Raw genomic sequence first — 25,935 nt, 5'->3', positions numbered from 1 at the left:
CTTTTTGGTCCAAAAAATGGGTGTGGGTGCGATGTCCTGTTCCACCTGCAGAATTGGCGGCATTTTGGCTTGTAAACCGCTGCTAGGCAAGATTCAGGGGTGGGTTACAGAACAGAAGCTGATTTTCAGACCTTCAAACAGGATTTAGAGCTCGGGTGAGCACAATAGATCAGGTGTGTTTCTTCACCATGATGCACTGGAAATGTGTGTTCTGAAGGGATCATCTTTGTCTCCTTTATTGACCATAGGTCGCCTTTTAACCTCGTCCCCTGTAGTCTGGGAAGTGCTACACTCATTAGACTTCATGAACAGCTGCTAAATGTGCTTATTTCTCTTTACGGTAGTAATTTTGCACAAGAACGTTTCTTTGCTCTTGGAGGCTCCAATCTTCTCGTACTCCATTCTGCTCATACTCCATTCTGCTCATACTCCATTCTACCTCTACTCTACTCCCAATTTACTATCACTCCATGGCACTTCAGTCTATCACATCACATTCCACTCTCCACTCCACTCCATGACACTACAACATTCTATCCCACTCTAGGATGCACTGTGCCCCACTCCCTGACACTGTATGCCTCTTTACTCCTCCCTGTGACACTCTGTGCAAGTCTGCAACCCAACTACTCCACTCTAGGGCACTACTCCTCTCTACACCAGTCTATGCCACGATACTCTGTGCCCCTCCAATCTACAACACCATATGGCACTCCACTCGCTGACGCTCTATGCCACTCTGCGGCACTCCACTCTGCGGCACTCCACTCTGCGGCACTCCACTCTGCGGCACTCCACTCTGCGGCACTCCACTCTGCGGCACTCCACTCTGCGACACTCCACTCTGCGACACTCCACTCTGCGACACAAAGTTTCTGCCATGCTGGTGAAAAACATGGCTAAACCACATTGGCAAAGCCAATTGCTCTTGTACAGGAGAGACCGGTTTACTTTGCCAATGCTTAATTCTTTTATTGAGTACGTATTAAAAATCTTACTCTTCTTTTGAAGTTAATGCATACTACAAAGTACGGACTTTACTGCTGGTGTACAGACAGCAGTCTTGTAAGATTTGTTACTGTAATTGTGCTGCGGCTCAGAGTTTCATCCTTTTATAACAGCATAAAAACAGGCTATTAAAGGATCTACACAGTGGGTTCTAATAGAATTAGAAAGAGAAATTGGTCAACCTACAAATGCATGAAATTAGTTAACTGCAGCACATGCATTATATGTTAATGTAGGGACGTTGACCAGCCTATTATAGAAATGTGCAACTAATAGAATTGAATTGCAAACAGTGTGTGGCAGCTTCTGCCTGTCTTGGTCTGCATAAAGCCAGACAAGAGACTGCGTTTGTACTACTTGTCATGTTTTTATAATACCTTTTCCTATTTTATGAATGCGAACATGATTAGTAGCTGGACTGTTTTTCTCTTTATGCTCATACTAGCAGCCCGTCCCGACGTTGTCCGGGTATGAAATGGAATGTGTGTAATGTGTGTATTAGGCAAGGGAAATTTATTTTAACATCTCGCAGTAGACAACATTTTTAGCATGAAGTGTCACAATAGTTAGGCATGTGTGTGCAGATACTGTGTGTACCTCGGAGTAAGAAGTATTAGCAGATGTCTCTAGTGTGTATGTACTCCACTTCCGTAGGTAAGCATGTGTGAAAGTGCATTCAGTTGTAAATTTCGTGTCCCGCAGGCACGCTGGATCGCGTCATTCCCCGCTTGAGGCCCGGCTCCAGTTTTGTTTGATGTTGTGCTTGTGGTGTAAAGTCGTTGATGCAGAGAGTTGAGTGGGTGACAGCGCGTGCTGGAGACGCTGCGCGTGTGGGAAAGTACAGTCAGTTCAAAGGTTAGTGTCCCAGCAGGCGTGCTTACTCGCGTCATCCGCCGCCTGAGCCCGGCTCCAGCCCTGGTTGATGTTGTGCGCCTGGTGTCAATTCGTGTATGCAGAGAGTTGAGTGTGTGACAGCGCGCAGGAGCCGCTGCAGTTAGTGTCCCTCAGGCACGGTCCTTTATGCAGAGAGTTGACTGGCTGACAGCGCGCAGGATACTGTGCAGTTATTGTCCCCACAGGCACGATCAGTTGCGTCTGCCCCCGCCTAAGCCCCGGCAATTGCAGCGTCTATTAGCCACGCCACTTGCTCCTGCACAATTGCCGCACCCATTGGCCTTGGCCACGTCCCCGGGCCAACGCACACTTTTGTTTTCCACACACCCTCAAGGCACGTTTTTTTGGGGGGATGTGCCGCGCGATTGTTGCCGTTTGTCGCGCCATTGGACACACCCCTTGGTGCCGCACAATTGCAATTGCCGCGCCCAATGGCCTTGTTCACGCCCCCAGCACACGCCCCCAGCACAACGCACACTTTTAAGGAACGTTTTTTTTTGTCATGCCACGCCCCGCCCACGCCCACAAGGGACTACTTTGCCGGTAAGGTTCTTTTACGTTTCTAATGTATATGGTGGGCAGCTGTATAGCCTATGACCATGTGCTGCAACTGTCCTTTCCAATGCTGTATTGGGTGTTGTGATTGGTGCTGTGGTTCCTGAGATTACCCGCCTCAAAGGTTTGGGCTCTCTCTTTATTATATTAGTATAGATGCACACCTAAAGCTAGTACACTGTAAAAATAAAAAGTAAGGACAAAGATATTCGGTGCAATTTCGTGCACTTCATCCATTCTTGAGCCATATGATTGATTGTATTTGTTGGTACAATATGCACCGGAAGTAATAGTGCTATGTGAAGATTTAATTTGCCGGTGAGGTGTGTCAGAGTGGCTGACGCCTGTGCATGGGGCTCACGGTTCGATCTCTGGCGTCATCATCATTTGCGCAGGGCTCACGGTTCGATCTCTGGTGGCAGCATCATGTGACTCTGGGCAATAGCTCACCTAATCTCCCTGACGACTCCCAGTGCCTTGAAACCTTTATGGGTGATATGCTTGCTCATAATAAATGGGAATTAATTATATGTAAATGATGAGCACAGGGTCCTAAATGCTGATATGAGCCTTTTTGAATCTTAATGGAATGACATTTCAGTGACAGGCCAATAAAGCTACCTCTATGCCTATAGACCTTCTGTTTTCTAGGTGGACTCACTGCACTAACATTGTACTGCTTTTTAGACATTTGGTGAGTTCATCGCATTACTGATACCTCTCCCATTATTAACTTTTGATTGGGGTAAGGGTTGCCTTAATTTTTTGTTGTGTTTTTATCACATTTAGTATGTTTTCATGCTTAGTGATTGGATCATTCTAATGGTTAGAAACCTTCTCATACTTTTATTTAGAGCAATGAAAACAAATAATTTGTTTTCATGAAACCTAGATAGACACTAACTTTATTTTCTATCTAATTTTAGTGTGTTTGATTTACTTGCAATTAACCAGAGCTAGACTGGGCTGAGGGCTTGCAGCACTAGTAAGGGATGATCTTATTGCAGAACACAAGACTATTTAGAAGACTAATAATTTTCTAGCTACTTCGTTTAAATTCAAAAACAAAACCATGCTTACTGTGGTGAACACTTCCATTAAGGATAAACTTCAAATTCATCAATTTATATTAGATTTATAATCCTTAATAGAGAATTCACAATCTGGCTTCTTTCTACTAACAGTAGACTTTAACTCAAATCTATTAGCATACAGTGTAAATACTGTCTTTGATGAGCAGGTCTTTAGGAAAAATAACACCTCAATCAACGGGAAATCTATTCATAACTCGGTATGGACTTTGGGCTTTCAACAATTGTATGGAAGATTCAATTCGGACTAATCTGCAGTGGTCAGGTTTTTGTGAGCTGGCACCTGCTCATTCGACTACAAGCTGATCCATATGTCAAACCTCTAAAAATGTTTTGACTTTCAAATCATTAAAAAAAGAGCACAACTTTCAAGGTTAAATTTTAGTTTGGGAATGCATTTCTTTAACAATGGTACATTTATTGACCAAGGGATGTAGGGAACCCGTAGAAGAATAATCTTGAATTATGAATTTCCTATTCAATAAATATCTGTAAAGTAATGAGTGATTGCACCCTTGTCAATGTAATAGAAAAGCTGGATCGCTAGCTGGGAGTCATGATTAGATAATATCTTTTGTTTTCATACCTGGAGCTGTTACTCCAACAAGCAAAAGGGATGTAAAGATCTATTTCATGGATTATTTGATACATAATGAAAAGGAAATGGGTAAAAGCTCAAAGAAATTGAAAATAACTTTGTAAATCATAAAAAGATTAACACAGAAGTACAATAGAAGAATTAATCAAATAAGAATGAAAAAGCTAGTTCGATAGCTGGTTAGCTTTACAGACAGCAGTTTGTACCAGAAAACGTCATGTCAATCATAGACTGGAACAACCTAGCTGCAATTTATGGTATTGCATACTCTGTGGTGAATAGAAGATCTTTATTTTATCACTTTACGTAGACACTGTGGTTCCAACAACAGCTTTAGCTAAAGATAAAGACTTTGAGTCCTACATGTTTTCAGCTAAGGGTGTTGAACTCTTAATAAGGAACAGTCGAGACTCTTGGAGTGCCGGTCCAAACGGAATTCCAGCAGCAGTTTTCAGTTCTTTTCCAAAAATCTGGAGCCACATACTTTGTTTACTTTTATATCAAACGTTCTTACATGATCAAGTTTTACTTACCTGTAAAGGATCCTACTGTCATTCATTATGTCAAAAGGCAAGCCGAGCCCAACAATTAATCAAACTGGTTTTACAGTAATCTGTTCGACCATGGACAATATATTTGTTTAAATACTTTAGTCTCCCATACAATAGATTTAATAGGAAATAGTCTGTTTGTTTTGTGGCTTTTTCAGCTCCCTTCAGGATGGTTATTGGACATAAACTCTGGTCAAAGCACTCCCTACGGGACGATGATCGTTCAAATTTACATTTATTGATAGAATTCCATACGAACACCTGGAAACAAGTCAGTTTAACCAAGGGCCACAGACTAACACCAAGTTCAAGACTCTAACAGGGTTGTATATTGGCACCTCTTTTGTTTGCTCTTTACATTGCCAACTTCAATTCAATTCAAAATTACTTTATTCGGCATAAAACAATACCATAAAAGTACAATGTTAAAAAGGTATCTCAAACATTTTTAAAAACCATGCTAAAAATCAATTACCAATAATACATGAAGTATAATTGATTAAACACAAGGTTCATTTCATAGAGCAACCATAGAATGTCCTAAAATATAAATAATTCCTCCAAAATATAGTACAATGAGCAATTACAGAATCACGACACGGATAAACAATTGTAAATACCTGAGGGATACTCTTCCTTTCTCAGAATGACAGATATTAAAACACACAGACCTTTATTCCTCCCCTCTGCTGGTTCTAAGTTTCATTGCCAATCTTAGAAAATGTATTGTACAGAAAAGCGTTAGAGGCTCTGCAGACAATTTAAAAAACAATAGGGCCACCGTGGCTTGTTTAAACATAGCGTTTCTTAAAATATCTTTTGAAAATAATCGCCTAGGGTAAGCAGAAAAGGGGCATATTAAGACAAAATGAAGCTTGTCCTGCGGAGACCGTTGGTCGCAGCCGCAAGGACCCTTCGTCTCCAGGTGCGTTATATACCCTGCTGGAACTGCCAACATATGGTGTAACAAGTTTAGCCTGAAACAGGTTGTAGTATTGGAGTGCATTCTAGTAGCTGGGTGTGGGCGGAGCTAGGGGGCTAGAGGAAGGGGAGGAGTGGACACAGGAAGAGGACAGTTAGAGTAGGGACAGGGTGTATGCTGGATGTGTAGAATAAAGCTCCAGTAGAACTTTAACCAGTGTCTGTGGTTATTTGTAGCGCGATGCTACAACTGGCGACGAGAGTGGGATGGGCATAAATACAGCCCACCGAACCCCACAAGAGTGCCCTGTCCCGTTTTGGCGCCGTAGGAAAGAAAACGCCGCCGAGTGGACCTGCCGCCCAAGAGAGAGGCCAGCAGCCGGTGACCCTGTCCCTCCAGTTGTGGTCAGGGAGTGAAGAGGGAGCCGTAGTAACAAGCGCTGAAACGCTTGAAAGGGGGCGCAGCAGCAAGCGCTGGAACGCTCGAAGGGAAAGAGCAGTTTGCGCCGAAACGTGACCCCGCTGGATGCGTATGATCCGGCGTGTGAGAAGAAAACAGAGGTCGGGAGCCCACTCCGACTCTGTCCAGTGCCCCAAGAAGTGCAGTAGCATCGCCTCGAGTGAAGGACGTGGTCCCAAAGAAGTCCGGCGGTGAGTGCAGCCAAGCACGGTGGAACCGGAGCTTCCAAAGCAGCTGGCATCGGAAATCTTACGCCCGATGCGTGAGCTTTGGCATCGTGTCGCAGCGTGATTGCGGCAGCTAGAGCAGCAAGACGTCGGGAGCCCACCCCGGTCCTACCTGATGTGAGGAGATCCTGAGCGAGCGAGAGCTGAGAGGAGCAAAGACCCCAGCATTCAGCGTGGACCTCCATGCCCGCCCGGTGAGTGCCTGAAGCCTGCCAGTACCCGATAGCTGAAATTCAATAGGGGGATCCAAATCTCGGGAGACACGAGATTTTAAGCCCGGCGGCCATCTTTGAGTCAGGCAGCCACAGACATTCCCCTATGTGAGAACTAGAAGCGGCCATTTTGGAGTCAGGCAACCTCCAGTTGATGAAACCAAGCATTGGCACCTGTAATGGAACAAGCATTGGTGTAGGCAAGAGACAAGCAAACAAGCATTGGCGAAGACCAAACAAGCACTGGCGAAGACAAGAGACATGCAATCAAGCATTGGTAAATGCAAGAAAAGCATTGGCAGAGGCAAGAAACGAGCAAACAAGCATTGGCAACAACGAGAAATAATCAAACAAGCATTAGCAAATACAAGACAAGTATCAAGCAAGCAAGCCTTGGTAAAGGAAGCAAAACAAGCATGTGCAACGGAAATAAGACAAGCACTGGTACCTGAAACAGAGCAAGCATTGACAAACGCAAGTGAACAAGCAGTGGCAAACGTAATGAAAGAATACGCATCAGCCAGATGAAATAAGCACCAGCAAATGCCAGAGACAAGCAAAGCAAACGGTGAACACGAACAAGCACTGATACAAGTGGCAAGAAAGGGAATGAACAAAAATAACTGTTAGCAACGAGCACTGGCACATACACGGTTCACAGCGCGCCAAGCACAAGCCAGTGCCGGAAACAAGCGAAGACTGCACTGAACATAAGCAAGCACGGATGACCACAAGCTCCGAAGTCCGCGAGCACAAGCAAGTACAGATCCCCGAATGTAACGAGCACGAGCAAAGACAAGCGCCAAAGCAAACGTTCAGCACCACGTGAAGACGAACAATTAAAAGTAACGGGAGTTAAGAAAATAAATGATCCAGAAGCACGAGTGGAGGAATGTCAAGGAAGCCCTCTCTCATCAACGAAGAGATTGGATAACCTACACGAATCCAGAAAAGACACATGAGTGAACTGGATGTCAAATGTGCCAGGCACCATCGCGGAAGAGTCACCAACCACCCGCAGCTACCATACAACTCTAAAGAAAGCGAGCCACGAGTCACGCATAGTGTAGCTAAGTGGTGGGCATTCGGAACTCAAGAAATCCAAGCTTCATTAACGAGCGTAGATCGAGGCAGTTGCGAAGCTCATCAACCTCTGAGGAAACAACCAGACCAAGGATCTCGGCCAAAGGTGGTCAGCAAATAAGGCAGGAAGCAAAGTGAACAAGCCTGCGACGGTAGCAGACGGAAACTTTCCTTCCTCATGGCGGTGATTACAGAAAGTGGCGACAGCTTTTTTTGAATATGCAGTTGCATCCATTTCTTTAACTTTTCCATTTTTTCAAAACTTCTTTTTCATCCTGTTCATCCTACGATCCATGCCGGGGAAGTGAGAATAGAGATGGAGTAGCAGGTAGGCGATGTGGAAATTGAGAGGGAGTGTTGGAAGACGAGGGTTTGAAGAGGGTTTGATTTGTTAAAGGAATTTCGATCCAGTTTATATACGCAGGAGGGAGAGTGGGAACTGTAAATACTGTCGTCAACGGGGAGAGTGGGGGTGTTGGTTGGTTAACTAGAATTGCCACAGTGAGAGGTGAAAATTTCCTGAGCACAGGGTTTCAGCTGCTCGACTGCGAAGGGTTCATGGGAGAATGGTTGGAACAAGGAGGGAGGACATTCACGGTGGGACAGTGGGTTATGAAGGAAGATAGAAAGGGGTAGGGGAGAATGGAGCCACAAAGAAAGGGAGGTTAATCGTGAATACGATAGCTTGACAACTTGCGGTGATTAGTGCAATACATGATGCTGATTTAAGAAATTCTTGAAATTTAATTAGTATATACTCGTGCATTTACTGATAAGTATGTTTGATTGATTTTACAGTTACCCCTGACGAAGGACCTGTGGGGTCTGAAATGCATTGGGTTAAATAAACTGCTTTTTAATGAACTTTGCCTCAGTACGTGTTATTGGATAGAGGTTCGGATGGCCCGCTGTAACATGAGAAACCCAGAAAATTGCAGATTCTTGCTGGAGGTGTTAAAAGAACGAAATTGATAATAAGTAGAGGATGAACAGGATGAAAAAAGTTTTGAAAAAATGGAAAAGTTAAAGAAATGGATGCAACTGCATATTCAAAAAAAGCTGTCGCCACTGATGTTGAGGCAAAAGTTGCCCCAAGTTTTGATGAGTTTAATTCTACATTTGTTGTTGTGGGCTTAGCACGTCAACGGTGAGCACGCATGAGATAAACATTGGGTTCATAAAAAGAAGAAGGGATTGAGACAAAAAGGTGTGCAATACGATTTTGTATCATGGTTATTACAGAAACTCATCGGCCCAATCCCTGCCTTGAAGTACCGCCCCCAGTGACCCAGACTGACGTTCAGAGTTTGGGCCCCAAATGGAACCGGTGGCTGGAATCATTGGACGATTTCCTTGACGCGATCGGTGAACGAAGAGATAGAAAATGTCTGACACTACTCCTCCAGCTGGTAGGCCATGAGGGTCGAAGTTTAGTCAGAACATTCCCTGAAAAGGACACAGAGACCTATGAGAGACTCCAAAAGAAGCTACGTACCCATTTCCATGCACTGGTAGACGTGGATCATGCTCTCATCGCCTTCACCACAGCACGGCAGGAACCAGGAGAACCATTGCCAAAATTCATCGCCCGATTGCAGAGCCTAGTACCCAGCTGCCACTTCAATACCTTTACAAATGAAGAAGCCGTTCGACTTCGGATAATTGAAGGCTGTTCAAGTGCAGACACGAAGCGCAAGATCCTTCAGGGGCAGTGGTCGCCAAGGAGAATTATCAGAGGGGCCGAGGTCTGAGTGCGGGTCGAAGTAAAAGACATATCAAACAGAACCAAAAAAAGGGAAGATGAAGGCAGATCAGAGCCAAGACAAAAGAAGAGACAAAGCGTCATGAACTACTCAGTCACCAACCCGAAAGACCAGGATGAGTTCGGATTGCGATAGTGACACTGATATAACCTCAAGGAGTTATTCAATCTCCAGAAGTCAGTCAACAGATGGTGCAAACAGTTCTGAAGCAGAGAAAGGATCAAGTGGTTCAGGTCGCACCAAGGACCAAATGACAGTCTGTCCAACAAACGCGCAAGAAAGGCAAAACATAGAAGACTGAACCAATCAAGTCAACACTGGAAATCGATACACGACCACACACTAGCATCTCACTGGGCGAGAGACGAGTCCGAGGAGACGTCAAACAGGAAAACACACCACACTGGTAACACAGATGTCAGTACACCAAACAAGGGTGAAGAGGAAGTGGACCGCACAAGATGGACTGATTCATCCAGACAACGAAAGGAGGAGGACAAATGCGTGCATGACACTCAAACAAATGAAGAAACTGAGAGGAAGTCATTCTCATCATGCGAGAGAGACAGAACTGAAATACCCTGGGATCAAACTCAAGACATAAGTACGTGGTTATCGAACAACCCCTCCAGTGAATTGACAACAAAGACACCTCGAGAAAGATGCCCGGAGAAACACCTCAAAGACAGCTCTGGTGTGCAAAGCAGCTCGTCACGGACTACCCAGTTCCGAAGACCACCCGTTAAGACATTCTCAAAGGAACATTCTCAGAGGGAACTGACGGAGAACTCCTCTGATTCCGAAAGCATGTCGGTCCGATCCTTTGAGTCGACGGAGTCATGGTCCCGACAACGGCCACGGCGCCAAGCACCCGAACACATCAGAGAACCAAGCGACACGTCTCACACCAACGTCAATGCACACTCGATCACTCCACCAGACAACCTGTCATATCAATCACAGGTGCATCAAGACACAAATACTACACCGTCACCCCGGATAGGGGCAGCGAGGTTGACACGAAGGTCCTATAAAAGGAAAATAGATATCGTGGCCATTAGCACCCAGATAAAAATGGACCAACCAGTCGATCTGCAAGGGAAGCCAGACCTGCCAAGAGAGACAGGTCATCATCGGATGAGAACGGAACACACAAATACCCAGCCGGTCCCAGGGTTCACCTGTTCGACAACATCCCCTCAGAAAAGAGGCCGAGCGTCACTTGAACAAGGGTCACAAAGGAGGACAGACTGCAGATATCAAACTGAGCTCTCCATAGGCACCTCAGACACTGAAGGTGAGTGGATCACTCAGAAGTTGAGTAAAAACCACCATGAATCTGAACATATGCACATCACACGAGAAGTCGTGCAAGTGCAAAGATGCACTCTTGTAATAAAAGATGCTCTCGTCGAGGAGGCAGGAGCCACACAACGCAAGCTGAGATGCGTCTACATATCTCAAACGAACAGCCCACGGACTCGTATGGCTGACCCAGGAACTCTAAATATGTTAGACGCTAAGTTCATTTTGTTAACAAGGGGGGAGATGTAGTATTGGAGTGCATTCTAGTAGCTGGGTGTGGGTTGGAGCTAGGGGGCTAGAGGAAGGGGAGGAGTGGACACAGGAAGAGGACAGTTAGAGTAGGGACAGGGTGTATGCTGGATGTGTAGAATAAAGCTCCAGTAGAACTTTAACCAGTGTCTGTGGTTATTTGTAGCGCGATGCTACACAGGTCATAAAAGATCTGTCCTGGGGATTATAAATAAGGTACAGATAAGGTTCCAAGCCCAAACATGACTTTGTTAGCTGGTGAGTTCTCACTGATAACTTAATCAGCTCCCTGTCTTCCCTATTAGATATTGCTCTATTTAAAAATTCTAACTTAATGGGGCCCTTGTCCTTAGATAAGAATTTTGGTGGGTGTATAAAATATTCAACATGACCCATGGCCATCAGGTTTTCCTTAACATATTTGAGCCACGGAATATTATGGCCCTTGGCCCGGGACATGCAGTCCAATATTATCTGCTGGCTTAACGTCGCCTCTGTCCATGTTTTGATCCAGCATGCAAGGGGTTTCCACTGCAACCTGTCACACAGATGGACTATGCCCAGTTCCTCATGAACAACATAAGAAGGTGTACTCTGGGGGACTTTCAATACCCGCCTCAAGTATTTATTTTCTTCTGTTTGTAACTTATGTGGGTCTATAAAGCCCCAAATCTCGCTACCATATAAGACTTTGGCACAGCTTACAGAACTGTAAAGTTTCAAAATTTGCTCGGGGGACCATCGACCTAACCTCTTTGCAAAATTCATAGTTGCCCCTGTGGAGTTAATTAGTGTATGACATTTCTCCTCTGCAAGGGGTTTAAAGCTAAGTCGACTATCAAATAGGATCCCCAAATATGAAAATGACTTGACCTTCTCCAGTCCATGTGTGCCTATTGTGTACTTAGTTTTCCTAGTTGGTCCTTTCCCTATCTCCATAACATATGATTTGGTAAGGTTCGGTGACAAGTCTAGACTATCCATAAACTGGACAAAGCCGTCTATAAGGCGCTGCAATCCACGCGCAGTGAGAGCCAAAAGCACTGCGCCATCCGCATACAATAACACTGGAATCCCTCTCCTTCCTATCTGTGGGCAGTCCACCCATAAGGCTACCAGCGCCTGAGCTAAGCCTTTTATGTAGAGAGTAAATAGGAAGGGGCCAGGATATACCCCTGCCTCACTCCCCTTGAACACTGGAAACGGTCAGTGACATTTCACTCCTCATCATATCTGACCTGTGCAGAGGTATTCTGGTGCAGTGCTCTTAGTATATTTACCAATCCTGGGTCGACTCCCAAAGCCCCCAATAATTCCCACAATTTCTTCCGATTTACTCGATCAAATGCCGCCGTAAGATCTATGAAAGCCAAGTACACTGTCCCCCTCACTGGCCACAGAGGACTTGGCTGCCAGGAGATATAAATTGAGACACTGATCTGTAGTGGAGCGGCCATGCCTAAATCCATACTGGGTGTCCGTAATAATCTCATGTTCCTCCGCCCCAATCCAGCAATCTGTTAAGAATGGCCCTACCTAAAACTTTCATGGTAACATCAATAAGTGAAATGGGCCGGTAACAATATGGGCTATTTCTATTCCCTTTTTTAAATATGGGGACTATTGTGGCCGTAGACCAGGACGCTGGCATCGTTGTCTCCACTGCAGTGTTTATTACCCTGGTGAGTATGGGCGCCCAGAGTTCTTTCTGGCTCAAGAAGAGGTCTGGGGAATCCCATCAGGGCCCGGTGCCTTATTACGCGTCAGCCCCTCAATACCCGCCTTTATCTCTCCTAGGGAAAATATAATCTGCGATGGACTCACACTTTCCGGTTCTACTATGATCAGACTAGCAGTACTACCATAGTTATAAAGGCCCTGATAGTGCTCGAACCAGGTTTCTGGGAGAATATGACAGGCCAACTTGGGTTTATTTGAATCCTGAAAACATGGTTCATTGATGACTTTCCAAAACGCAGTCGAGTCCTTTGTCTCGGCTGCTTCTCTCAGGTTTTCCCATGCCTGATTCTGCAGTGCGGTCTTACGGCATTTCAATGTCCGTGCCCTACAACTCGACACCTTCATCCCATCTTTGGGTACACATTTCAGAGCTGACTTCAATTCCCTCAGGGCGAGGGTGCAGTCATGGTCAAACCACCCGGGGTTACTATAGTCCCTATTAATCTTCCTACTCTTAAGTAAACCATCAATTTGTTGGGCGGCGCCCTCCAATATCCTGATCAGGTCTACCCCCTCGACTTCTAGGTCCAAACACTTCCGGAAATCGGATTCATCCTGTGTCAGTAAGGTTCTGTAAAATGCTTCGCTGTCAATGTTGACCCACCTTAATCTCAATGGCTTTAATTATACCTCCGGATTCCCTTCGGCATAGTTGGTTTACCGAGTTTGTGTCTCTAATACATAGGAGCAACGGGTTATGGTCACTAAAAATGCTGACCTCTATCTTGAACCTTGTGACTTGACACTTTAATGTGATTGTAACAAAAATAAAATCAATTATAGAATCCTTTCCCCTACCTTTGAAGGTTGGGGTAACCATACTGTTTCCCTCCCCGCCAATCAGATCCATGGTGTGTGTAAGTGCATCAACACTTCCGGAAATCGGATTCATCCTGTGTCAGTAAGGTTCTGTAAAATGCTTCGCTGTCAATGTTGACCCACCTTAATCTCAATGGCTTTAATTATACCTCCGGATTCCCTTCGGCATAGTTGGTTTACCGAGTTTGTGTCTCTAATACATAGGAGCAACGGGTTATGGTCACTAAAAATGCTGACCTCTATCTTGAACCTTGTGACTTGACACTTTAATGTGATTGTAACAAAAATAAAATCAATTATAGAATCCTTTCCCCTACCTTTGAAGGTTGGGGTAACCATACTGTTTCCCTCCCCGCCAATCAGATCCATGGTGTGTGTAAGTGCATGTCTTCCTAAGACCTTGTTCAGCGCTCCTCCATCCCTTTTATGATTCAAGTGCCACCCCTCTACCATTGGGCAGGCCGACCAGTTCCCCCCCCATTCATTCTTAAAAAGAGCACGGATGACAATTGAAGTCCCCCGCTAATACTAGCTGGGACCTTGATGCCCCTTCATTCCTGCCAGCCGAGCCCCCAAATCAATTAAACATAAGAGGGGTTGTCCAGGAGTGATAGCGTTATAGAAATTAGCAAGGGTTAGATTAATGCCCTTATTGCGGTACGTAATTCCCAGTATGCAATCCGAAGCCAATCTTAGTTCATCCCATCTTCCTCGTAATCTAAGGTCGACATAAATGGTCAACCCACATTGCCAACTTAACTTCATCCTCAATGAAGATGATGGCGATCCACCCAAATCTAAAAAATGTTATTCTCATTTAATATGTGCTGATGCCCTTGTCTTTATTTCTTCCACCGATATTGGTGTTCAAGGACAATTACAATGTATGGGAGAATACACCACATAGAACAGGTTATCCATCAATTACTGTGAAACAAAAATAATGTTGTTTGGTAAATCAAAATCTTGCTTCTAATTGGCAACTGGATGTGGAAATAGAGCAAGTAATGGTATATACTTATTTAGGAGTTACATGAACTAAAAATTGAATTTGTCCCTTCATAAAGAATGGGTTATGAATAGACCGATACCAACAGCTCAAGCTATTGCTTGCTTAGCACGTTTATATGGAGGAGGAACAATTGGCCCTACTATGCAACTGTGAAAAGGTGCCCAGTTATTTTATAAGGGCATTAGCTTTTTATGAATAAATGATTGAGGCAGTAAACACCATTTTATTAAAATTATCCGGCAAACCTTTAATTTAAGACCCTCTGCACCATATCCTCGGTTTAGATTTGAATTTGCTCTGTTATTTAGCTGGTTCAAATCCTATTAATATAATCAATTACTTATGTGATTGTCTTTATTAGAGAAGATTTGAAATGACATCCAAGAATCCGAGTGGTGGCCACTAGAACTTCTTTAGACTATTTACTCAATAGTTATCATCTGCCTTCCTTAGCTACCGTAGCAGTGCTTCTCAAGATGACTAGGAACCTCAGCATCACATGAGAGCAACATGTTTGCTGCAACCAAATATAAGAATTTCCATTATGAGTATGAGACATTTACAAATGGAAGGCAAACTTATATAGACACTAACTCTGATTCATGGATAAAGAAGGCCTTCTTATGCTTACATCCCCCTTCTATGTTTTGGTATAATCTTACTGATAAGACTAGACAGCTTTGCTTCTGTGGTTCTTCTTCAGAAACGACACACTATATTCTTTGTTTATCTTTAACAGGATTTGCAGAACAAGTACACAAAACCACTTTTCCGAGAAGCGGATACAAGAACACTTAAAGATGCAATAATGTATTGTTTTGCTGGAGGCAAAAATAAAATTGTGTATACTACTACATTTCTTGCACTGATCGGTTTGCATCTAAAAAAACAAACATTTGCAGTGCAATAGGCCTCCCATTTGCGAACGTTTAAGCTATTGCCATTGTAAATGACAATGCCTTTTATTTATCTGTTTTGATAATTAACACATAAATCAAAGGCATTGTCATTTACAATGCCAATAGCTCAAACTCTTGTTAATGTGAGACCTATTTCATTTGAAAGAAGTGGCCACCATTGTTCCTGGCTGCTTGGAAAGTCAAAGCGTTCATGGCACGCTGAATGTTGCAGGAAAGCATGTCATGGTTGCAGTTGGAGAAACTCTTTAAAGAAAATAGTGCTTACAGACTAAATAAGACAAATCATGTAACAAAAGAAGTAAAAAGGCCAGTCCTCTTCGGAGGTTACAAATTAAGATGAGGCGATACTAAGGAGGGACTTGCAAGACAATTAACGAATAGGAAATCAGCATTTACAAAGGACAATGACACAAGGCAATGAAAAATATGGGTGTAGAGTTGGAGGAGCTTCAAGTCTATACTCGAATACAGCATACCTCAGAGAGCAGCGCATGCTCTGCCCATGCTCGACCTAACCAGTTGAAATAATTTAGTTCGATCATGGTGAATTTGAAAGTTTAAAAAACAATCTTATTTGCTAGTGAATTTTTTCTCCGCTAGCTGATTGATGCATATTTCTTTTAATTAGTATTTATTTGATTATTTATCTTCTATTTAGTGTATTGATTTTTAATTTAAACTACACAATAAATACTGCAAGAAAGTGAAAATAGCTGTGAACATGTCTCTTCTTCATGAATAAGTCTAGTGAATGTTGATAATCACATATTTGTTTAACAATAAAGAAGAATCGTAATGTAAACACAGTTCGTCATCTTGGGTTGGCATCACTGTTATAACATAAAACTTCCGGATATATAGAGGAACACTCCATTTCTCACTTGGAGGAAAAACACCTTCAATTAAAATCTTCAATATATTATGAAGCAGTGGCTGAATTTGCTTGTAATTTCGCCTGCAGGGAGTCTGCTGATGTCTAAGTGGATGTGAAGGTAATGACAATGTAGTGCATTGATACTTTCATTTGTTTTATCCATTTCAAACAATTTGCTTCAATAATCCCGTCATATCTTTGGTTCTTGTGATGGAGTTCATGGGATGGAGTGTAAACAGGCTTTTGTGGGGTGATTCCTTCTGCTTAAAGCTTTTTTCATCACCTGGAAGGCCATTTTACCTCATTTGTTGTCAAGTATACACACTAATAAATAAGTTCTAATTTGCTGTGGTCTCTTCAATGTATTAATGATATTTTCATTTCCCCTTTCCTCCCCTTCCGCCACTGATTGCTATCCTGGAAACCTGGTAAACCTTGGCTTTAGAAATCCTTCCATTCCACCCTTTCCAGCACTCCGCTGCCCCGTCCTGGACAACTCACACCCACCTCTTCGTGTTAAACCAGGGTTTTTCTTGAGGACTGGCCCTGAGTTTCTAGATCTGTCATTTCCACTCCAACCCCTGTCATCTAGTTTCAATTGGGTTAGTGCAATTCTTTTAACATAAGTAAGTAAGATTGCCTTAAGGGAAATTTCTACCATATCTGCTTTATTCAAGTGGTACCTGTTAAACCTCCACATATACACCAACAATACTCAGCTTAAAAACACGTCAGCTAGTCATGCGAACTTCATGTGCTTCAAAGAAGAGAGCACTGATATTGTAGCCAACATCTCCTTTCAAGTGGCTTTCTACTTTCTCAATACCACCACTCACAAGGATTAAAAACAAAATCAGAAACCTCAGTATTCTTGATGAGGAGTTGTCCTCATAGTCCAAGCCAATCCTATTTGTATTTGTGAAGTGCACTATCACCTGCGAGGGTATGCTGCCGCGGAGCAGGTGTGTGTGGCTAGCCCTGCCTACGTAGGGCGGTAATATAAAAAGCCAGTACTTGCTGTGGAGTCGGAGGCCATTCCACACTTTTGGAGCAATGTAAGAGATCAGCTTTCCTCTTGATATGGTTCTTTTTATATGTGGGATATGTGTGAGTAGAAGTCCTGTGGAGCCGAGGTGTCTTGATGGTTAGTGGAAGGAGATGCAACTGTTTAGGTAGGTGAGGCCTAGGATGTGTAGTGCCTTGAATGTGTGTGAGGCGTTTGAAATGTGTGCATTTGTTTATTGGGAGCCAGTGGAGCTAGCTTTGGATACACAAACTAAAGTTTGTGCAGACATCAAGTGCATTTAGCTGTAACTTACTCTACTATGGAGTGCCCTCCCTCTCCTGTGAACCAACCACTGCTTGGAATTGACAAGAGCCTTAAAGATGAGCCTTCTGATAGATATTTGTTCCTACAGGTTCCTCACTTTATGAATATCCAGAAGCACCAGGGTGGATATGGGTACTTTCCTCAAATAATAGCTGGCGCCACACCAAGGAAGTGAACACAAAAGCTTACATACTGCATTGCCTTGCATGCTGGGGACTGTTCATGTTTTTTTGTGTAATACCAACACAAGACGGCTCTCTCTTATGTACTGAATTTCTCAAAATAACAACTGAAGTTTATCAGCATACTTGGTGCATCTGCATGTGGTGTTTGGGCCCTGACCATAATCCGTTAGCTTGCTACTCTTGGGTGTATTTTCCTGCACCCAAAGCCATCGGAAGCAGGAAGCCAATGTATTTCTGGCTGGGTGCCGTAAGGAGGCTAGCCAATATTCTCTCTGTCCTCCCGTTGGTTAGTCTCCGGTTGCGGAGTGATCCTCCAAGGGGTCCTCACATATAAACATAAGAAACATCAGGTTGGTTTGAAGGTAAAAGGGGGAATAGTGATGGGACTTAAAAGGGGGTCATTTGGGTCAAGGAAGTATTAGTAAGGAAGAAGAGGCGAAAATAGGAATCTGCCAGGGAAATGTCTCAGAAGATGAGCTTTCCGGGATGAGATATGTAAGTTTCTTCTGTTAAGGGCTATCATAGGGGTGGTTAAGAGGGTCAGGAAGACAAAACCACAGAGGGATGAGGATTTTAGGGGTGCAGTGAATGTGCCGTCCCAGGAAAACACAACTTTACACTTTCCCATGCTAGAGATTTTGTAAATTATGGGTATACCTAGGTGTGATATGGGTACAGTCTCAGGAAAACACAGCTTCCCACAAAAACAGCAGCAATTCGTTAAACTAATCCAAGAGCGACGGAGGCTTAATCCCGGAGGCAGCCCCCCACATTGCTAGAAGGAGGAATTCGATTATAAACCTTCAAGAGCGATGTTGGTACAAAAAGATGGAGCTTCCCAAAGTACTCACCCCGGCACATTTATGGAGTGTGGAATCATCAAGGAGGGGCGTTGATGCTATCCTAGAAAGAGGCGTCCGGTTTGTGAGATAAAGATGTCAGCCAAGAGAACCATGGTTTTCCCCACAAAATCAGGGATTTAAGAGACTATGCAGTTACCCAGGAGCAGGGTAGTTGCAACCCCCAGGAGAGGCATTTGCCCTACCAAGCCTATAGTGGGAAGAGAATCAGTCTTCTAGTGGGGTGTTGGTGTGAATAAGGGAGAGACAGAATGTGGCCTAAGGCCCTTCGAGACCAAAACAGGGAAGACGCTGCAGGAAGATGGTCTTAACCAGTCCATTTTTTGCCTGTACACACAAACTCGACCCATTGAGCTGAGAAGAATAATTGAACAAGAGGGGGATAGGCTCCTCTGGGACCTACCCTCTGGAGTACAGGGGTGAACCTGACATTCTGAGGCCTTGCACTCAGGTAGGGAAAGTGAAGTGAATGTATCTTTAAAAAAAAACACAACCACCAACTAAAACACAACACAAATAACCAAGACATTTAGATTAAATTCAAAGAACCTTTGCCTCTTACTTCCCACAGTACAGGTTTGGCCACAAACAGAAATTAACACTGCAGCATTATTACAAGTTTGATGGGTGTGGTAAGTTAGCTTTTCCAGGTGACAAAAGTAAAGTGCCTCACTGAGTGGGTACAATAAGCACTTTGGGCAGATTGCACTTGTTTTCAGAGGGTCTGGAGGCAGAACCTGGCTTGCTGGTGGGTCTCCCATTACACCAGTCCCCCCTCACCCCCCAGCAAAGCAGCATCCACCCATCCTGTACGGGTGGCCGCAGTCCTCAATAATATACAAAGACATATGTTGATAAGTTAATAGCAATGCTTGTTTGTTTTATTTTGTGATATAGTTGGCCGGATTTCTGATTGCCCTTTGTAGAATATTATAAATCAAGTATTTAAATTAGTGCAAGAGGATTTTTTTTTTTCCAGAACTGGGGCCATCCTGTGTTTGCTTTTACAATGTTCAATGGATTTATAAAGCTGTGTCAAATATCAGACAGTAATGTGTGTTCTTTGTGTGGAATGGCTTCATTTGTTTTTTGGCCTTCTTGTTTTCTTCCAGAGAATGGCCCTCAATAAATCCATGCATCCACGAAACCGCTACAAGGACAAAGCTCCAGATTTTGCGCACTTGGCCTCCAAGTATCCTGAATTCAAGCAGCATGTGCAAATGAACCTGTCTGGCAAAGTCAGGTAGGACAGTTCTGAGAACCAGAATGCTTTCACAAGATCAGAAGGCCAGGGCCAGTTTTCATGCCTCGTATTACACGTCTAATCATGTCACCTGCTAGATGTCTTTTAGCCTCACCACATTTATATTTGGTTGTAGGAATCTCACCCTGTGTGCTCAAAGTGAGGCCGAAACTCTTATTTTGATTACTTTCATGATAACAAATGGTTTAATAGTTGTTGTTCATATCACTGCTTTTTGTAAGATATTTTAGAAAGCTTTAGATCTAGATCCAATATCAATGTTATATGCCTCTCCGCGAAAGTTATATTTTAACTTACACACATTTTATTGGAATGTAGATTCAGTATGTGAAACAACTGTCAGACAGTGAAATCTTTACATCACAACAGTCGATAAAACTTAAAAGCCCAATTTTAAAACATTTCAACTCTGTGACCCATCTCTTCGTCTTGCTTGTGAAGCAAAAGAAAACATGAGCAGCTCCCATGCCCTCTCTTTTCCAAAGCACCCATCAGTCCAGTATTGTGAGGTTGTGGTGGAACTGGCCCTTCTTGCAGGGTCATCCCCAAACTTTTTGCTTCTTCCTCCCTTATTTTTTCTGACCCATAGCTGTTGGCAATAGGACTCTAGCACTGATCAACAGTGGTAAAGTGCTCAAAGTGCATATGCTCTCTGTGTAAATGGTTATTATGATTGGATATACATGATTGGCATATTTGTATCACCACAAAGTCCCTAGTAAAGTGCACTGGGTGTGCCAGGGCCGGTGATGACCAATGCTACTAGTGGGCCTGCAGCACTGATTGTGCCACCCACATGAGTAGCCCTAAAATGGTATCTTAGGCCTGCCACCGCAGTGCCTGTGTGCAGTCTGTGAACTGCCATGTCCTCCTGGTCAGTGTCCCCACTGACCAGGCCTAACCCGTCCCTTTTTGTGCACATTGGTCACCCCTATGGAAGGCCCAAGGTACCACCTTGGGCAGGGTGCAGTGTATGTGAAAGGTAGAGCATGTACTTGTGCAGGTAACATGCTCTGGTAGTGAATTACAGCCATTTTCGTTTTTCACTGCTGCAAGGCTATCTTGCTCCATAGGCTATCATGGGGATGCTGGCTACAGTGGCTACCAGCAGATCTTCCTATAGGAACAAGATAGGACATAAAAGTCTGGTATCCCTGAACTCAGAATTTAATAACACATCTTTTAGGAAAGGTTTTTAAATCCTGTGTTTGAGAACAGCACTTTTAGAAAACTCTTGTCTGACCTTTCTGTGTGCCTTGGCCTGTTTGTGTATTGACTGTCTGGTTTGAGAGTGATAGGGGCTGGGGATTCCCCAGGAGGCTGGCTGAGTCAGCCCTAGGCTGAATGACTGCATTTGCAACTTGAGTGGTGGGAGGAGATAGCACCTGGGCCTGAATAGGGCTGCGCCTGCCTTCCACAATGCTGGCTCCACCTCCTGCTGGGCGGCTGACGACCCTGCCCCTCACTCTGAAAGGAAAGGAGAAGCCACGAAAACAAAGTGCTCAAGGAACACCCAGAACAGGTTCAGACCGGGCTCAGAGCCCTCCTGCACAAAGGGAACAAATACTTTTAGGGGTATAAGTACAGGACCCCTGACAACAGAAAATTAGATCATCCTGGAATCAACAAGGTACCTCTGCCAAGGAGAAAGCTGAAACTGAAGAAGGAAGATTGTCCCGCTGTTGCTCTGCTGGATTGCCCTGCTGTTGCTTTGCTGCCAAGGAGCGGGGAAGGACTTTGCTTTGTGCTGTGTCCCCTTGCATGAAGGAATCTCCAAGTGTCTGAGAAGAGCTGGCTCCCTGTTCTGAAGTCCCAGGAACAAAAGGACTTCACCCCCAGCTTCCCCTGAGCTCTACTCTGAGAGTTCTGTCCTTCCTAGAGTGCGTGGCCCATGTGTGGTGCATCTGGAAATTGTACCTGTGCTGGGAAGCTGGAAACCAAGATTTAAAGACTTCGCTACAGAAAAGTTATCTCATCGCTCACTGCGGAGATCATCCCCGACAGTGCGAGGAAATTCCCGCCGCTACGAAGGCCGAGATCGTCGCAGCGCCTGTTGCCGCTGCCAGAGCCGTTGCATCCTTCGTTTGCAGGACGCACCAGACCGGTGCGGGAAGACTAACACCGCTGCGAGTGTCGTCGCTGAGCCTGTCGTCGCTGGGTGAGATCGCCGCACCGCTTGCTTGCAGACCGCATCACATCGCTGCGAAAATCATCGCAGAGCCATCGCATCGAGGAGCTGCGAGAGAGAAATCGCAGCTGGATCGCGCATAGTCGCCCCGGAGATCGCCGCAGCCCCCACTAGATCGTCTCATCGTGCCTTTGTGAGAACAAACTTCCTACGGAACCTACGCACCGGAATCCATACAAGTGGCCTTCCTCCTCATACAGACTGGATTCGTCGCAACACGCCCGCTGCTGCAGCAGGGTTGTCGCATCGCCTCCCCAAAGTCTCAGGAGCAACGCATCACTTGTGTTCTACCGCATCCGGTTCTGCTTTTGGAACTTTGTCTCATCTAAAGGTACTGTTGGCTAAATGTGACGCAACTGTGAAGTTTTCACGCAACAGTGGATTATTTTTATTGCAACCTTAAGAACTCTTTCGCAATCATATTCTTGAACTGTTGGATTTTTGTCATTTTGGTCTTGTGTAGTTTAGATTAAATACTTTTATTTTTCTAAACTGTTGTGGAGTCAGTTTGTGGTGTTTTCACTGTATTACTGTGTGTTGGTACAAATACTTTACACATTGCCTTCTGATTAGCCTTGACTGCTCGTGCCAAGCTACCTAAAGGGTGAGCAGGGGTTATCTCAGAGGGTTTCCTCCTTACCCTGACTAGAAGCAAGGGTCCCTATTTGGACAGTGGTACCTACCTCTGCCAACTAGAGACCCCCAGTTCTAACAGGTTGTATCCAACCAATTTTAAGTGAATGTTCTGCGCAAACTACCAGGCCATGAGCACCACAAGCTTGATGTGTCTCAAGAATGCAGATGCATCACCCCGAGTGTTATTGGTCTTTAATCAGCAGTGTCAAATTGTATTGGTCTCCAAATGGATCTAAAAGGCTTGGTACAGCTAGACTGTTAGGTGACAGTTTCTCCATTGCGAGCACACAGTGATCTGTAATACCACTTTTCCAGGGAAGGAGCGTCTGCTTCCATGCAGAGGCACTCAGTTGTTTCGCTGATGTCAATAAATGACCCAAAAATGCTATTCGCTCACATCCGGTTCCATCTTAAGAGACTCCAAGAACTAGCACTACCACCCTCTGTGGTTCTGTGATCAGGTACCGTGTGATCATGCACCTCTTTCCAAACGCGCTTACTCTTTGATAGGTCTACAGATTTGGAAAGTTGGAGCCATTGCCAGCATGCTCATGACAGCCCAAGTGACATAATTGTCTACTTCTTTGGTGTTAAGTAACAAGTCACCACTCAAATTACTTTAATAGTTTCACTGTACTAATTCACCACTAAACCTTTATGGGATCTGGAGTAGCATGCTAGTCTCCGAAAAAGTGCTTTGATCTCCTCGTCAGGGTTAGTAAGCGCTATATATATGCAATTACAGTACAATACAATTGAACATCAGCTTCTAACATTGCTCCCTATGTTAAATATTCATGGACATGCGCCGGATGTAATCCCACAGCATGTCATTTACTTCAGTGTCCATAGTGTGCTCCCTTATCCCCTGACAGGGCCCATCTTTATGCAATTTATATATTGGCAATATTACTCCCTTTGAATTACCGCAGTAAATTACAAAAATGTTTAAACTTAGTAAGAACGCTGGCCACTACAGCTTTTCTTTCTCTGTGTATTGTACGAAGATGCACCAGAGCTTGCGATATCCTAGCTGCCTTTTAACCAGAAATCAGTTTTACAAAAGTGAAGGATTTCATTTTCCCTTAGTGAATATATCTTTTAATACACAGCCCCCCTTGTGTCTCCACTTTTGACATGGACACACTGCAACAGCTATTGTAGCTGGAGTAATATGCATTCTAATGAATTGACCTGAAGGGTAAGTGGAATGTTATTTCACCTTCTCGTCTAGTTGTTGTATCCCATGAATATACCAGCGTTCATGTTCTGTCGACCTCGAAGCTGGGGAACAGGGTTCGAGTCTCGGCAACGCCACTCAGCATCCTGTGATTCTGGGCAAATCACTTAATCTCCCTACGCCTAACAAAAATGAATGTGTGCCTCTGTAACGAAGCTGGTGCTTATGTAAAGTTCTCTGATACCTGATATCTTCGGGTCGGGTTTGCGCTATATAATTTTTTTTAAAAACCAAAGCAAAAAAACAAACAGGTTTAATCTTCTCCTGCAATGCCCTGTTTTTAATACTGTCCCAGAGATGCACTAATAAAGGAATTTGCGGACCCTGTAGCTAGTTTTAACTATTACTTTCACTTTACTCTGCTGCCCTCACCATCCCTAGCTCATCATTCTGGTATTTAGTGAACCTCTTTTTCCCAAAAACATCCCTGAGATCCTCCCTCTCAGAGATGGGTCATGTTTACCATGACTAGGCATCACCGTACGAAGAGGTTCCCAATGATTAAGCATCCCACCTACGAAGAATGAGGGAAATAGTCCTTTTAAAAGGGATACTCCACTAGGTCTACAGTTTTAATAGCTTCTATAAACCCGTGCTTTTCTTCTGTGATTCATATATCGAGTAGGGGAGCCAACCCGTGCAGGTCTTTAAATCTCCTCTGGCCCTTTTGTGGGATATCATTATTGATCATATCACTGCAACATGTGCTATGAAATTATTGATGACAAAATTGTGCACGGCGGGGGGCGTGAGTTATAGTTACTTGAGTTAGTAGCTATACCTGGTGAATTTCAGTGATTTTGTTCATTTAAAACGGTGTGTTGTAACTGACATTTTCACCTAACTATAACGTCACTCTATCCTGAAAAAGCCCGGTGCGGATCCCTCAATCCCTGCAAATTTCCGCCCCATCTCCCTCTTGCCATTTCTGGCAAAGGTGCTCGAGCGCCATGTCACTTGCGCTCTGAGCTCCTTTGTGGAGATGCAAGGAGCTCTTGCCCCCCGCCAGGCCGGGTTCCGCCCCGCACACTCTACGGAGTCCGTTGTCATGTCGGTCTTGGACAACCTCAGGGAGGGTATGGATACCAACCAGCCCCAGGCCCTGGTGCTCCTCGATCTCTCAGCCGCTTTTGACACGGTAGATCATACCATCTTGCTTTCACGTGTCAAGGCGGCGGGGATCGGGGGTACCGCTCTGGTCTGGCTATCCTCCTTCCTGAGCGACCGCACCCAGGCCGTCCGCCTGGGTGATTTCACTGCGGACGTCCGGAAAGTTCAGTGCGGGGTCCCCCAAGGCTCTTCCCTTTCCCCCCTTCTGTTTAATCTTTATATCGCACCTCTTATCTTCTCTCTGCAACAAATGGAGGTCGCCGTATTTAATTATGCGGATGACCTCCAGCTTGTTTTCAATCTGTCCTCTTCCCCCTCTTCTGCTCTAAATTTCCAATCTATCATGCTCCATATCCGGGACTGGATGAACCACAACCACTTGAAGCTCAACCCCGATAAGACCGAGCTGGTGTTGACGGGTGGTTCATCCAGCCCCTGGTCCTCTTTGTTCTGGCCCCCCTCTCTTGGCCCTTCTCCTGTTCCCTCTACCTCAGTCAAAACTCTTGGCATAAAACTCAATTCTCAACTCACCCTTCACTCCCAGGTCAGCGCTGTGGTTTCTTCTTCCTTCTTATCACTGCGCACTATACGCAGGGTGTCCCGTTTCTTTTCCTTTACCGCTCTCAAACTTATCATCTTGGCCATGGTAGTGTCCCGCCTGGATTACGGCAACGCCCTATATGCAGGTATTCCTGCATATAGCTTACGGCGTTTGCAACAGATCCAAAACCAGGCGGCCCGCCTGGTCTTCAAACTCCCGAAATTCCACCACTCCACCCCCCTCTTGAAGTCTTTACACTGGCTCCCTGTACGGGCTCGGGTCCAATTTAAGCTCGCCTC

At 44.6% G+C, this 25,935-nt stretch overlaps 1 protein-coding gene across 2 annotated transcripts in view; it reads left to right on the top strand.

The window, feature by feature from the left end:
• METTL16 (methyltransferase 16, RNA N6-adenosine) overlaps positions 1 to 25,935 on the top strand; it is a 499,291-nt gene that overhangs the window by 16,709 nt on the left and 456,647 nt on the right. For both annotated transcript variants that reach the window (XM_086954516.1, XM_086954515.1), the window contains exon 2: positions 19,770 to 19,900. In XM_086954516.1, coding sequence (XP_086810642.1) covers positions 19,773 to 19,900 — 128 coding nt within the window. In that variant the 5' untranslated portion in view covers positions 19,770 to 19,772. The remainder of the gene's footprint in view (positions 1 to 19,769; positions 19,901 to 25,935) is intronic.

The sequence above is a fragment of the Lissotriton vulgaris genome, chromosome 2_1 (genome assembly GCF_964263255.1).
Source record: "Lissotriton vulgaris chromosome 2_1, aLisVul1.2, whole genome shotgun sequence".
NCBI lineage: Eukaryota > Metazoa > Chordata > Amphibia > Caudata > Salamandridae > Lissotriton > Lissotriton vulgaris.
Note: the sequence above shows the minus strand (reverse complement) of the source record. Positions and strands in the feature narration are given on the sequence as shown.